We start from the raw sequence: 12,837 nt of genomic DNA on the forward strand, positions 1-12,837 counted from the left end.
GTTCATCGTCAAGTTAGATTAGGGATTTGGGTTGAGTTTTTCAAAGGTAGATCTACGCTTCTTAACCGGACTCAACGTCACAAGAACCTTTCCACTGTGCTCCCCGTCGTCTCCCGACTCCACCAATGCCAAAAGCACATCCACAAGACCTTCCCCCAACTGCGCGTGGCCTACATGAGCCAGTGTGTGCCTCTCACAAGCTGGTGTGTGGGGATCACGTTTTACCCACTTTTCCCCCACTGCCTCTGTTGTTGGCGACGTATGGCGGTCCGCAGCAATTTCAGTGAGAGAGAGGTCGTCTTAGGCCGGCGCATGTCCTCCACGCGCCACCTCCAACAACTCACATCCAACCTGTTTTGTGCTGTTTTGTTGGGTTTATTTCTTTTGTATTTATGAACTATTTGTTGTATATATCCTTTTTGTTTTCTCTGTAATAGTTACTCACTCGGTGTTTGGATCCTTTGAATTCTATATATACCTTTAACCATCTTTTCTGGTGGCTTGGATTCTCCGTATATTCGAAAGCATTGCTCCTGCGTACTTAATTTTTATCTTTTATTCGTATTTTAATTGGGTTGTCCAGCTCTAGTTGATGTAATTTCTTTTCAAAGTATTAAAAAAAAGAAAAAAAGAAATTGACCTTTGCATGATCCGACTCACCCGTTTGCCACGTCAGTAGTATGTGTAGAGAGCTATAACAGTCCCATCCGTTGTCGTTTGTGAGCTTCATTTCTCTGACTCTCATGGCGGCCATTTCGATTCACCCACCATCAATCCACGCTCTGAATCCCCGCGCAGTCTCTTCTCTCAGCCTCAGGGTCTCCAAAACCCTAGAGTTTCCTTCGAAGCTTTCTGAGCTCACTTTAAAAGCTCTCAACTATGAGCCCCGGAGGCTGGCGGTATCTGCAAGAAGCGTGGACGGGAGGATCGCTGACACCGCGATTTCCTCAAATGGCTCGACTCGATCAAAGTTTGTGCATGGATAGGCGTTCATTTTCTTCAATTTTTTTTTTGGTGGTTTTGGTTTCATATGTTGTTCTATTTTTTTTTTACTGAATTTTGCTAAATTTGATATATTTGCCATTTTTTTCCATTAATTACTCGAGTGCTGTGATTGTTTATATGTTATTTATTTAAATCTGAGCTCAAAGTATGAAACAAACACACACTCTCAATGCAATATTATAAATATATTTAAGTTTTGTGTTTTGTGTTCTGGTTTTATAAATATGTTTGAACTAGTGATCCCTCTGGTGGGTCGTGATAATCCTCCTTTTTTTTGGGTTAAAATTTGTTTCTAATTCCATAGTCCAACAATGTCCCTTATATGTACAGTAATTCCTTTTATATATAACAAGTGTTACTATCTAATATACAAAAGGGATAAGGAAGATATGATTCATTTCATATCGTAATTGCACTTTTTAGTATAGTATCTTTGAATTATGTTTCGGCACCAATGTAAAATCATTCCATTTTACCTTATAGGATAATGGATTTTTCTTGCGTTTGTCTTAATTTATTTTTCTTTTTGGCAGATCAAAAATATAAATGTTTCTTGGACCTTGATTGATTTTTTTTTGCTTTCTATATAAATAAGATGAATTATAATGTCATGTTTTGGGTGAAATGAAACAATTAGGTAATTAAGTTCTAAGTTGTTTGTAGAATGCTTGACTTGACCTCCTTACTTGGTTACCATACTGCCTTTTTGTTTCTGCATCCAGGGTGAGACGACACACAATTTCAGTGTTTGTTGGAGATGAAAGCGGAATGATAAATCGGATTGCAGGGGTTTTTGCAAGGAGGGGATATAACATCGAGTCCCTTGCTGTTGGTCTGAATAAAGACAAAGCACTCTTCACAATAGTTGTGTCTGGGACTGAAATGGTGCTACAACAAGTAGTGGAGCAGCTTCAGAAGCTTGTAAATGTTTTGAAGGTTATAAGATAGCTCTTGAATTTTTATATTGCACTTTTTGTTTGGCACATTATCTTTTCTTAATGAGACATTCATATTAGTCTATTGGGGAAGGTATACATATATACTCACATAGAGATATCGTTCCCTCCCAACTTTTCACACAACTAAAAACACAACTATTCTATGTGGTAGGGAATCATAGGATAGTTGTGATTTTTTTTTTTTTTTTTTTTTAAAGACCCTGTGATTCCTTGCCATATAAGATAGTTGTGTGAAAAGTTGGCAGGGAATCATATCTCACTCACATATATCCAGTAAAAATTGTTTTATTTAAGTATAATTTGTTATAGATTTCTTCACTAGTTAAGTTTTTGTCTAATATTGTAGGAAATTTAAGATGTGGAATCATATATATCACATTTTGAGATTCTCCATTAGCATCACGTGTACAACTGGCATACTGAGATGCAAAATCATGACTAGCACGATCGAGCCCCAATAGTTTTCAATATTTTCTGTCTATACCTGGATCTTTGTCCCAATTAAATTTAATCGAAGTTTCTCTTAACTCATTTATGTTTTTGCGTGTTATGTTTATTTTTTTGGTCTTTCAGATTATTGCTTGCATCAAAATCCCAAATTCCTTAACTTTTCACTTTTGATCTCATAACCAGGTTGAAGATATATCAAATGAGCCACAGGTAGAACGTGAACTAATGCTCATAAAAGTTAATGCAGATCCAAAGTACCGTGCCGAGGTAGTTGCATAGGAAATTTCTAAATATTGAACATTGAGATTTTTCTTGAATCTGATGAGATATTTTTGTATTTGATTTTTTTCCATTTTCTTCAATTTCCAAACCTGGTTTCTTGGTTGATCTTCAGATCATGCGGTTGGTGGGCATCTTCAGAGCAAGAATCGTGGATATCTCAGAAGACTTGCTAACCATTGAGGTGATCATTGGCAAAGTTTTACCATTCCTTTTTATACCATATATCATCTACACATTGAATGAGCAGTTGAAAAGTTGAACTCTTACATATAACTTAGTTAGAAACTCATAATTTTGTGTGTACGTGCACGTGTGCGTATGTGTAGAGAATAGGGTGTGTATAAAGCGTCCTTGGGAAATTATTGTTTAAATTAGCTGTTGCTTGTTAAATTGACCCGCTCAGCACTCTCAGACTGATCATCTTACTGCAACAAAGCAAGCTTAGGAATGAATCTGATGGAAATTTAGGTCTTTGTTGGAAGTTTTGCTTGATGATCTATTCGGAATTGGTACAGGTAACTGGAGATCCAGGGAAGATGGTTGCTATGCAAAGGAATTTAAGCAAGTTTGGAATCAAAGAAATTGCCAGAACTGGAAAGGTTCACAACTTCCCTCGAAACTACTTGATAGATTTTCTTCGTCATTATCCTTTTCTCTTTTCTTATGGCACATTGGTAATTTATTATTTGAACATGCATTCCATATGTTAATGTCTGAAATGTTACACCTAGTAGATTGCATTGAGAAGGGAAAGAATGGGTGCATCTGCTCCATTTTGGAGATTCTCAGCAGATTCATATCCAGATCTTGAAGAAACAATACCTACTCGTACACCTCTGCGGAATACAGAACTCGATGGCGGAACTGATATGTCTGTAGGGGTATGAGCTTCTCTAAGCTTTGACTCTTGTTTTTTTTTTGGGAGGGGGGGAGGTGGAGTTCCTAACAAATTATACCATTAGTAGTTACCTGTTTTTGTTTGAGGATGTGGCGCGTGAGTTGAGTTTGGATACTTTTCATAGGTGACTGTGAGTTTTAGAATCGGACATTGGTATGGAATTGTAATGATTGGGGTTTGTAGATTGGGCTTTGTAAATAGATATGGGGGAAGAAGTGGTTACCAGAATTAGCTGTTATTAGTTGTATATTTATTAGCCCTAACAAAAGAGATTATTGCAATTGATTTGTAGTTACCTTCAGTTATCTTTACAATGGCCTTGTTAAGCAATTTTTTTTTTGATAAGTAATAAGTTGGTCTTATTAAAAGCGTAAGGCGCCTCTAATACACCGGTAGTATACAAGAGAACGCACCTAGCTAGAAAGTGAAAAACGAACAAGAAATTCATCAAAGGTAAACGACAACGGTGACACAAAAGCCACCGTCCAAAGATACAACGTATAAAAAAAAGAAGCTAAAATATCCTCCGAGGACCTCTCCAAATCCTCAAAACACCTATCATTTCTTTCCTTCCAAACACACCAGAGAATGCATGTCGGCACCATCTTCCAAATAACAGCACTCCTCGACCTACCAGCCGTCCACCAACACGCAAACAAGTCAAGGACTCTCAGAGGCATAACCCAAGACAAACCAAAATGAGAAAAAATAGCACTCCACATAGCGTATGCAACATCGCAGTGAAGGAGAAGATGATCCACTGATTCCCCGCTTCTCTTGCACGTGCAACATCTATCCACCACAATGACATGCCTTTTCCTGAAGTTATCCACCGTTAGGATCTTGCCGAGAGCCGCAGACTGCGCAAAAAAAGCCGCCCGCGGAGGAGCCTAAGTCCGCCAAACACTCTTCCAAGAAAAGTAACTTCTCACATCGCAAGCCAGAGAGCTAAAGAAAGACCCAACCTTGAACAAACCTTTTTTGGAGGGGATCCACCACAATTTGTCTTCACTACCTCTATTAAAACTGACCGAGTGCAATACCTGGAAAAAAGCAGCAAAGGTATCCACTTCCCAATCATGTGCTTCTCTAAAAAAGCACACGCTCCACTAATTGAAGCCATCCACAAGCTCCACATTATCCGCAACTGAAGCATCCTTCGCACGAGCAATTCCAAATAAAACAGGAAAAGCTTCCTTAAGAGTTGAGTTCCCACACCACAAATCATGCCAAAATTTTGTTCTAGTCCCACCTCCCACCTCAAATCTAGAGAATCCTACAAATTTCTTCCACCCTTTCCTGATGTTCTTCCACAACCCCACCCCAAAAGTACCTGTAGGCTCTAGGGAGCACCAACCTCCCCATAAACTTCCAAACTTGGAATCCACCGCTATTCTCCACCAAGCTTCCCTCTCAATCCCATAACGCCACAGCCATTTACCTAATAGAGCCTTGTTAAACACCACCAGATTTCTAATACCCAACCTGCCTTCTGAAACTGGAGAGCACACTTTAGACCATTTCACCAAATGATACTTGAACTCATCACCAATTCCTCCCAAAGGAAATCTCGTTGTAGCTTCTCAATTCGAGCACCTACACTTGCCAGGATAGGAAAAAGAGACAAAAAATACGTGGGCAAGTTGGCAAGAGTACTCTTGATGAGGGTAACTCTACCTCCCTTGGAAATGTATAACCTTTTCCAGCTGGCCAACCGACGTTCAACCTTCTCAATAACACCATCCCAGATATGAATAGATTTGTAGGAAGCCCCCAACGGAAGGCCAAATTATTAAGTGTTGAACTCTTTTTATATATATATATATATTTGACAAATATCATTAAAAGCGTAAGACGCCCCTAAGTACACATGAAATATACAAAATGAAACACCTAACTAGAAGGAGCAAAAAGAACAAGGAATAGTGCTGAACTCAATTTTTTTTTTTTTATGTTTATAGCCCTGTCACAAAGGTTTTTGCCACTTCTGCATTTTGTATACCTGTATCTGAACCATAGTCTAGATACATTTGTCATGACAGAGTTACTAAAGAAAGTTATCTGTCCTACTATTTGAATTTGTGCTATTTGTTGCTCCTTTCTTTACTTATTTACTCCTCCCATCACATAATGAGTGGCTCCGTTGATAAATGCACGAATTTGAGGAGAAAAATCAATTCTAAAACAATTCATACTTTTAAATAAAAGTTTCGAAAATTGTCCTCTTTTTGTCATGGGTGTTGTGAGAAAGTACAAAAATTAAATGTTTTAACTTGTGCATGTGGACATATGTAATGGGACAAGCAAAGAAGCTAATTCAGCCTCTAATCATGGGATGGAGGGAGAACATATGAAGGTAACCTTTTATTGAGTATTTGATATATTTTTATTTCTTCATGAAGGGAGATGTTTATCCTGTAGAGTCTTATGATGGATATGCAATCAACCAAGTTCTTGATGCTCACTGGGGTGATCTCAATGATGAAGATGTAAGATAACTTATCGTTGCTTATGATCCTTCCATCTTCTTCTTCTTCTTCTTGGAATCATGGTCCAACTTGACTGATAACTTGGCTGAATATGCAATCCCTGTTGTTTATTTTGGAAGAAATTGTAATAGTTGATTTCTTGATGGAAGCTATTGATTTCCTTTTTGAGAACTATAAATGGGCTAGATGAGACCTGATCAATCTTAGTTGGGCAGTCTGACATAAAAGTAATTAGTTATTTTGAAACACATGGTGAAGCCATTACAGACCACCTCACTTTTAACTTTTATACAATATGCTAGACACATTTAATTTGTGGTAGATCTGTCCAAACTGGTTCTTGAGCTTCCAATTCAATTCTAAGAAAAATAGTGATGGCTCTTCTTAGTATAAAAGATGCATGCTGTTGCATTTTGTTCCACCATTTCATGCTCAGGAAAGACCAGAAATCCCCTGGAGCATTCTGGTAGCTTCTGAATGAATCTAGCTGCTGATGCTTGTGGGATGTTCATGTGGATGAAGAATATATATACCAACAAATTGCATTCTATTTATCTGTTGTGATAATTAAACAATCTACTTTCTACTTGAGTTTCTTTTACTTCTTATCTTTCTAAGGAACCTTGACTGCTTTGTGGATAGTTCATTACATGTACCATCTAACATGAAGAAAAAGGGTAATTTGAGTCTAGTTGATTTTAGCAGGAAGCTCATAAGTAATCTTATAGAACATTTGATGTCTTAGTCAACAACCTTAGCTGTGTATAAAAATAAATAAATAAAAAATAAAAAATTGACAACTTGGGTTTTAGCCTTGAGAGATTCTAATTTGAATTTGAAAGTTTCATGAGCTTTTTCAGAAATTTAACATTGAAGCTCAGTGGAGTGGGCCATATTCTACAAGTTCTGGATTCACCTCTTTTTTGATAAGTCAAGTTCTGGATTCACCTCTAAATGGTGAATCATAAATATGTTTGATGTTAAAGGGATATGTCTAATCTAATTTTTTTTTTTTTTTTTACCTTATGGCCTTATTGCCTTATGACTATATATATGTTAAAATAAAAATAAAAATATAAAATATAGAGAGAAAAAGCAGAAGAGGAACACCAGAACTTTGGGGTAGTTCGGCCTTAGAGGCCTATGCCCACCACTAGAAAGTGCCCTATAGGGAAACATCTTGATCTTATTGATTAAATTTATTTGTGTTACAGATGACTCGATTTATAGGGAAAATTAGATTGGTGAAGTGAGCTAAGAAAGTAATCAAATCTATAGATTTGATTAGAGATAGATATGGTAAATACATAAATAGAAAATCAACAAAAATATAGAGAATATCTATATTCTAACATCCCCTCAAACTCAAGGTAGGAGCTTGAGTTTGGAAAGGAAAATAATTGGCATTTTCTTTAAAGATATTTCCTTTTCCTGTCTGAAGCGGATCTGGCGTGGCAATGACAGAAACAGATCCAGTGGTGGAGTGTGGTTTGGCCTTAGAGGCCTACATCTACCATTAGCAAGTGCCCTATAAGGCTACATCTTGATCTTTTGACTTGATTTATTTGTGTACTGATAACTCTAATTATAAGAAAAATGAGGTAGGTAAAGTGAGCTAAGAAAAGTAATTAAATTCCTACTTATTTGATTACAAATAGATATGGTAAATACATAAAAAAGAAATCAACACAAATATAGAGAATATCTTATATTCTAACAATGCAGCCACATGACAATTGGTCAGTTGGTGATAGTGAATGAAGTGGTTATTACCATTAGTTGTTTTATGTGATGCACATTAATGCTGGGGCTATTTTCAGACAAGTGGACTTCGATCACACACTTTATCCATGCTTGTAAATGACTCTCCTGGAGTTCTCAACATTCTCACAGGGGTTTTTGCTCGAAGGGGTTATAACATTCAGGTACTCTCCTTTTGTTGTTTTTCTCTTCTCTTTTTTCTTTTATTATTAATGAAGTTTTTGTTTGCGAGGTTTACTCATCTGTTCTCTCACTTTTCCTTATTTTTTGTGATTAGAGTTTAGCTGTTGGACATTCCGAAGTTGAGGGGCTCTCTCGCATTACAACTGTTGTTCCTGGAACAGATGAATCAATTAGCAAGTTGGTGCAGCAACTCTATAAATTAGCAGATCTTCATGAGGTGAGGAAACTCAACTATGAGGAAGGATGCATTGCATCATTAAATAAGAAAATAACATGTGTAGAATCTCACAGTTTTGACAAGCATGGAAATATTGGATGTAATGCCATCTTCATGCATGCTGTGGACCACCCCCCCCCCCCCCCCCCCCCCCCCCCTTCCCCCCCCACACACACACACACTCACACACAGAGATTTATATTGGTGAGGCTTCTATTCTTCTAGGTAATAACACCCACATTAGTAAATGATATTTTTTACTCAAAAAAGTGAATAAATATCTAGGAGATACATTACTTAAACTCTCACTTCCTTTTCCTCCTCTCCTTTTGTTCACCCCCCCAGGTAAATATTATAGCTGACATCAAGGGGTAAAGCTAGCCATCAAAGAAAAAGATAAACAAAGCATTAAAGATCGGGATTTTAATTAGTCAATGTAGAAAAATACTGGCTTGATGGAAATTGCAGTGAGATGTCTTGTGTCTGTGGAAAAACTGGATTAGAAATCTTGGTGCCTTTTCAATTATTTGAGTTCATTTGTGGAGACCTGCTAGTCAGAAGGGTCCTGATTTTCTATCTTAATCAGTAAATTGGAATGACTTTATCTTAATCTCATACATGAAGCATATACTGTATGACTTTAAGTAGATATGTCACACATGTTTTGTGATGGGGGGCCCCGCCCAACATTTCCCTGGGAAGGGAACTTGCCATTGCCTTAATACGTAATTGTTCTTAATAAATATTTCTCGTCTGGAACTTTTATCACTATCCAGATGTGATGTTAATCGGTTAGTGCATAAACATTTGATCATTTTAGATCCCTGATTTTTAATGTTTGTATGTCTTAGGTGGGAACTAATTTCCTGTAGGTTACTGTTCTAATGCTTGTATGAATTACAGCAATCATAATGGGTCACTCTATATCTGACAAATTACAATTGGAACCTTTGTCCTGATGCTTTTGTGGGTACTCACTGGTCAAGTTTGTTGATGATTTGGACTGGCTGTGAGGAAGTCTACTTAAAGGGCTCAGAGTTATGTCCGAGTTTTTATAACTCCCATGGCATGATTTCTGGTGGTCCAATGGCTAACTGATGGCTGGTTGATTCTTTCAGGTTTGTGATATTACCAACTTGCCATTTGCTGAGCGAGAATTGATGTTGATAAAGATTGCTGCTAATGCTGCTGCTCGACGGGATGTCCTTGACATTGCCCAAATTTTTAGGGGAAAAGCTGTTGATGTGTCTGATCACACAATAACCCTTGAGGTAATCTTTTTAATTCCAATAGAAATTTCTCAAGTCTTATATAAGAGTATCTCTTGTCCATGTATTTTGATGCCAAGTATTTGATAGAGAATGTGGGAGTCTTTGTTTAGCAGGAGCTACATTTATGAACTTACAAGCTGCATGCTAATTAGTTTTAGAATGAAGAGGTGGAATTGTTTATTCTTCACATCAATCCATGTCTGTAGCTAGTTAGTTTCCTATTAAGGAGATGGGATTGGATATTTTCATTTAGCATATTGGTCAACATTCGAAGTCCACAATTATGCCCTACAGTCTGCATTTTGTTTTGAAATTTTGTACTTTCAATTCTTTTTCTGTCTGCCTTCTTTGGAAAGGCATAGTCTGCAGTGGTTTTAGAGCTGTAATGATAAAGAAAATACTCCATTTGTAACTTAGATATTTTGTACTTCCACTTCTTTTTTTGTCTGCCTTCTTTGGAAAGGCATAGTCTGCAGCAGTTTTAGAGCTGTAATGACAAACAATATTCCATTTCTAACTTAGATATTTTATCAGGGCCCTCTCTCGTGTAGCTATGTTTTACTCAGCTGTAGTGCTTTTCAAAACAGGTCCAAAACAATATTCCATTTCTAACTTCTTAGATATTTTATCAGGGCCCTCTCTCGTGTAGCTACGTCTTACTCAGCTGTAGTGGTTTTCAAAACAGGTCCAAAACTAAAAAGAACTTTTTAGCACTTGCCAAACCCACCTCTCCATATATTGTTCATATCTGTCTGCTAATTTCAAAAGGACCATGAAGAGAGGCTAGAAGTTTGTCTTTTCTAGCGTCCCATCCACATTCCTATTGGAAGGTATCAGTATGATAATATTTGCACACTCATCTGCCCATTTGCCTTGGTTAGTCCAGTTACTAATACTATGCATTATTTTGCAGTGGGTATCCTAAAAAAGCGAATAGTATTTCCAGAAGTTGTGTCGTTTATTTCGTTCTATGTAGAAAATTTTACCTTCTGTTTTATATGAAGTTCCTTTGAAAGATTAGGAGTGAGAAAAATGCTTAATCAAATTAAAATGGCTAATCAAACTGAATTTAAGTTTTTATTAGAGACCAATACCCAAGGACGACTAGACCCATTTAGAAGAGGAAAGATTAGATGGCCTCAAAACTGATTCCTAATAGTCGCTCTCTCTCTCTTTCTCGCTTTCACACACACACACACACGGAATTACTACAGTCAGATTGCTTCTGGTTGCTCACCCTTTGAAAACATCTCTGCTTGACTTAGGCTGCTCATTACCCTAGCCTAACTGGTAACCGCATCATCATCTTGCCAGCTTGTCTTTAGTACTTCTTCCATTGTCTACACTTCTTGGAAATGCATTCGTTTTCTTTCTCAATTGTTGATATCCTCTCTATTTCATTTTCCTCTTATAATGTGTACGTTCAACTTTTAGGTGGGTGTTCAAATTTTGGACCTTGCCATGAAAATTGGAGTCCATTGTGATTATGTAATGCAGTATGAGGATATGAAAGTTGGTAGTGTGATATGTAGGTATTACACTATATATGGATATCAATAGAACTATGAGGCATTTTTGACTTGTAAAGAAAAACTAAAGGATTAAATTGACGGCATTTCATATTCTATGGATAAGGCAATGGATGTGCAATAGGTAGAACTTGAGTAGATACCCTGGCCTGAACAAGTAAACTGATCCATTACTGGTACAGATCATTGTTTTCCTTATTGAGCGAGGAAAATTGACAATTATGAATTCTTTTTAGTAGTGCATCACATACCTTGAAATTCCCCACTTGTTTTTTTTACTATATTTTTTTTGCTGGTGTAGTGTAAATCTAAGGACTATTTGAAATAGTTGCTACATAATAAATGCGATCCTTGTGAAGAAAGATGCATGTTGCTTAAATACGGTGTTAATGGTGTATTATCTTCCTGCTGTCAATATGAATGAACTTTGTACTTTCTTGGTTTCTTCTAGTACTTTCAGGCGTTTTTTAAACTGTTGATACTAAAATTTGCTTCTGGTACTTGGATATCAGCTGTCAGGGGATTTGGATAAGATGGTTGCACTGCAGAGATTATTAGAGCCCTATGGCATTTGTGAGGTTTGTCTCGCAATCTTTACCTTAAGTTGTATTTTAAAATTTTAGCGTAGATGCTATTGTCTTAGGAGCCTCCAATTGAACCAATTGTTCTATCTTGAGTGCCAAAGATGGATTCCACTACGACCACTACGGAAAATGTGGTTGTTCTAAAAATTTCAATTTCAATTTCTTTTGGGTCCACATGAGCAACTGCAAATAAGTTTTGAGAACTCATAGCTTTCAGTTGCATTGTGCTATTTTGGATTCTTGTTGCCATTCTTGTTTTATCTTTGTAACGTGCCTTGATGCACTACCACAGCTGTATGCAGACTTTTATGATGATTTTGCCTCTTCTATGTAGGTGGCACGAACTGGACGAGTAGCACTGGTCCGCGAGTTGGGTGTGGATTCCAAGTACCTCCGTGGATATTCTTTTCCTGTATAATTTGAGGACTTGGGGAAGCTTCTCTTGCAATGTTGGAGAAGCTTGGTGAGGTAGATGAGTGCCATGCGCACATGCAGTTTCTGTATTTATAGGCTTGTGTTTCTTTATTTCTTTCTTTTCTTCTTTTTTTCCTGGGGGGGGTGCGGTTCTTCTCTTTTGGTTGTGTTAGGATGTCGACTGGGAGGAAATTTTGTAAGAATGGGCACTGGAAATGCTGAAATGGCTCTAGCAATATGACTATAATTTGTGATAGATTTGGTCAAAAGTCTTTTCGTTCTCGTAGCTTATCTGTTGGATTATTGTAATGCTTATTTGCATTAAAATATCTTATCACGTCCGTCCTTCAATGAGGTCAAAGATTTGGAGCTCCCTCCTATAATATGTATTAGATGTAGGATGCATGCTTTTACGGGAGAGAACACTTTTTTTTTATTATTATTATTATTATATTTTGTTATTTTTCAAAAACATGTTAGGGTTGTTTTTTTGAATTCAAATTCTACTCAATTTTGATCTCTAACATTTTCTAATTTTGTCTCGTATTCTCTAAATCATCCAAACATAATTTCAAAAAACAATTTTTTTTCGATATTCGTAATTTTGAATATAATACAAAATAGTAGAATATAATATGAAAAAAGATTCAAAACTCAAACGAGCTAACATTTCAGGGGGCCTATAGTTTTTGGGAAATGACAGTATACATGACGTCGGTCACTCTCGAGCAACTACAATAATTTCGCAAATCATTTTTCGAGTTTGAGTTTTTTTTCCTCAAACCACCGAATCAC

General features: G+C 36.9%; 1 protein-coding gene across 2 annotated transcripts; it reads left to right on the forward strand.

The window, feature by feature from the left end:
* The first annotated feature begins 713 nt into the window (after window positions 1-713).
* LOC133875775 (acetolactate synthase small subunit 1, chloroplastic-like) lies at window positions 714-12,328 on the forward strand. 2 transcript variants are annotated; one of them, XM_062314012.1, is made up of 12 exons: window positions 715-970; window positions 1,728-1,941; window positions 2,598-2,681; window positions 2,809-2,877; window positions 3,212-3,295; window positions 3,431-3,577; window positions 5,997-6,083; window positions 7,904-8,008; window positions 8,122-8,244; window positions 9,363-9,515; window positions 11,557-11,622; window positions 11,963-12,328. In XM_062314012.1, the coding sequence occupies exons 1-12, from the start codon at window positions 744-746 to the stop codon at window positions 12,044-12,046; spliced, it is 1,443 nt and encodes a 480-aa protein (XP_062169996.1). In that variant the 5' UTR covers window positions 715-743; the 3' UTR covers window positions 12,047-12,328. The 2 variants fall into 2 exon arrangements, with proteins under 2 accessions (XP_062170004.1, XP_062169996.1); XM_062314020.1 differs by lacking the exon at window positions 3,431-3,577 and having other exon boundaries at window positions 714-970.
* The last annotated feature ends 509 nt before the right edge of the window (window positions 12,329-12,837 follow it).

This window comes from Alnus glutinosa, chromosome 1 (genome assembly GCF_958979055.1).
Source record: "Alnus glutinosa chromosome 1, dhAlnGlut1.1, whole genome shotgun sequence".
Lineage (NCBI taxonomy): Eukaryota > Viridiplantae > Streptophyta > Magnoliopsida > Fagales > Betulaceae > Alnus > Alnus glutinosa.

What these genes read in the sequence shown, in the direction of transcription:
- LOC133875775 (XM_062314012.1), top strand. Translation starts at nt 744, where the DNA reads ATGGCGGCCATTTCGATTCACCCACCATCAATCCACGCTCTGAATCCC. An exon ending in AAATTGCCAGAACTGGAAAG is followed by an intron (nt 3,296 to 3,430) that starts GTTCACAACTTC and finishes TACACCTAGTAG; the next exon opens with ATTGCATTGAGAAGGGAAAG. An exon ending in AGCCCTATGGCATTTGTGAG is followed by an intron (nt 11,623 to 11,962) that starts GTTTGTCTCGCA and finishes TCTTCTATGTAG; the next exon opens with GTGGCACGAACTGGACGAGT.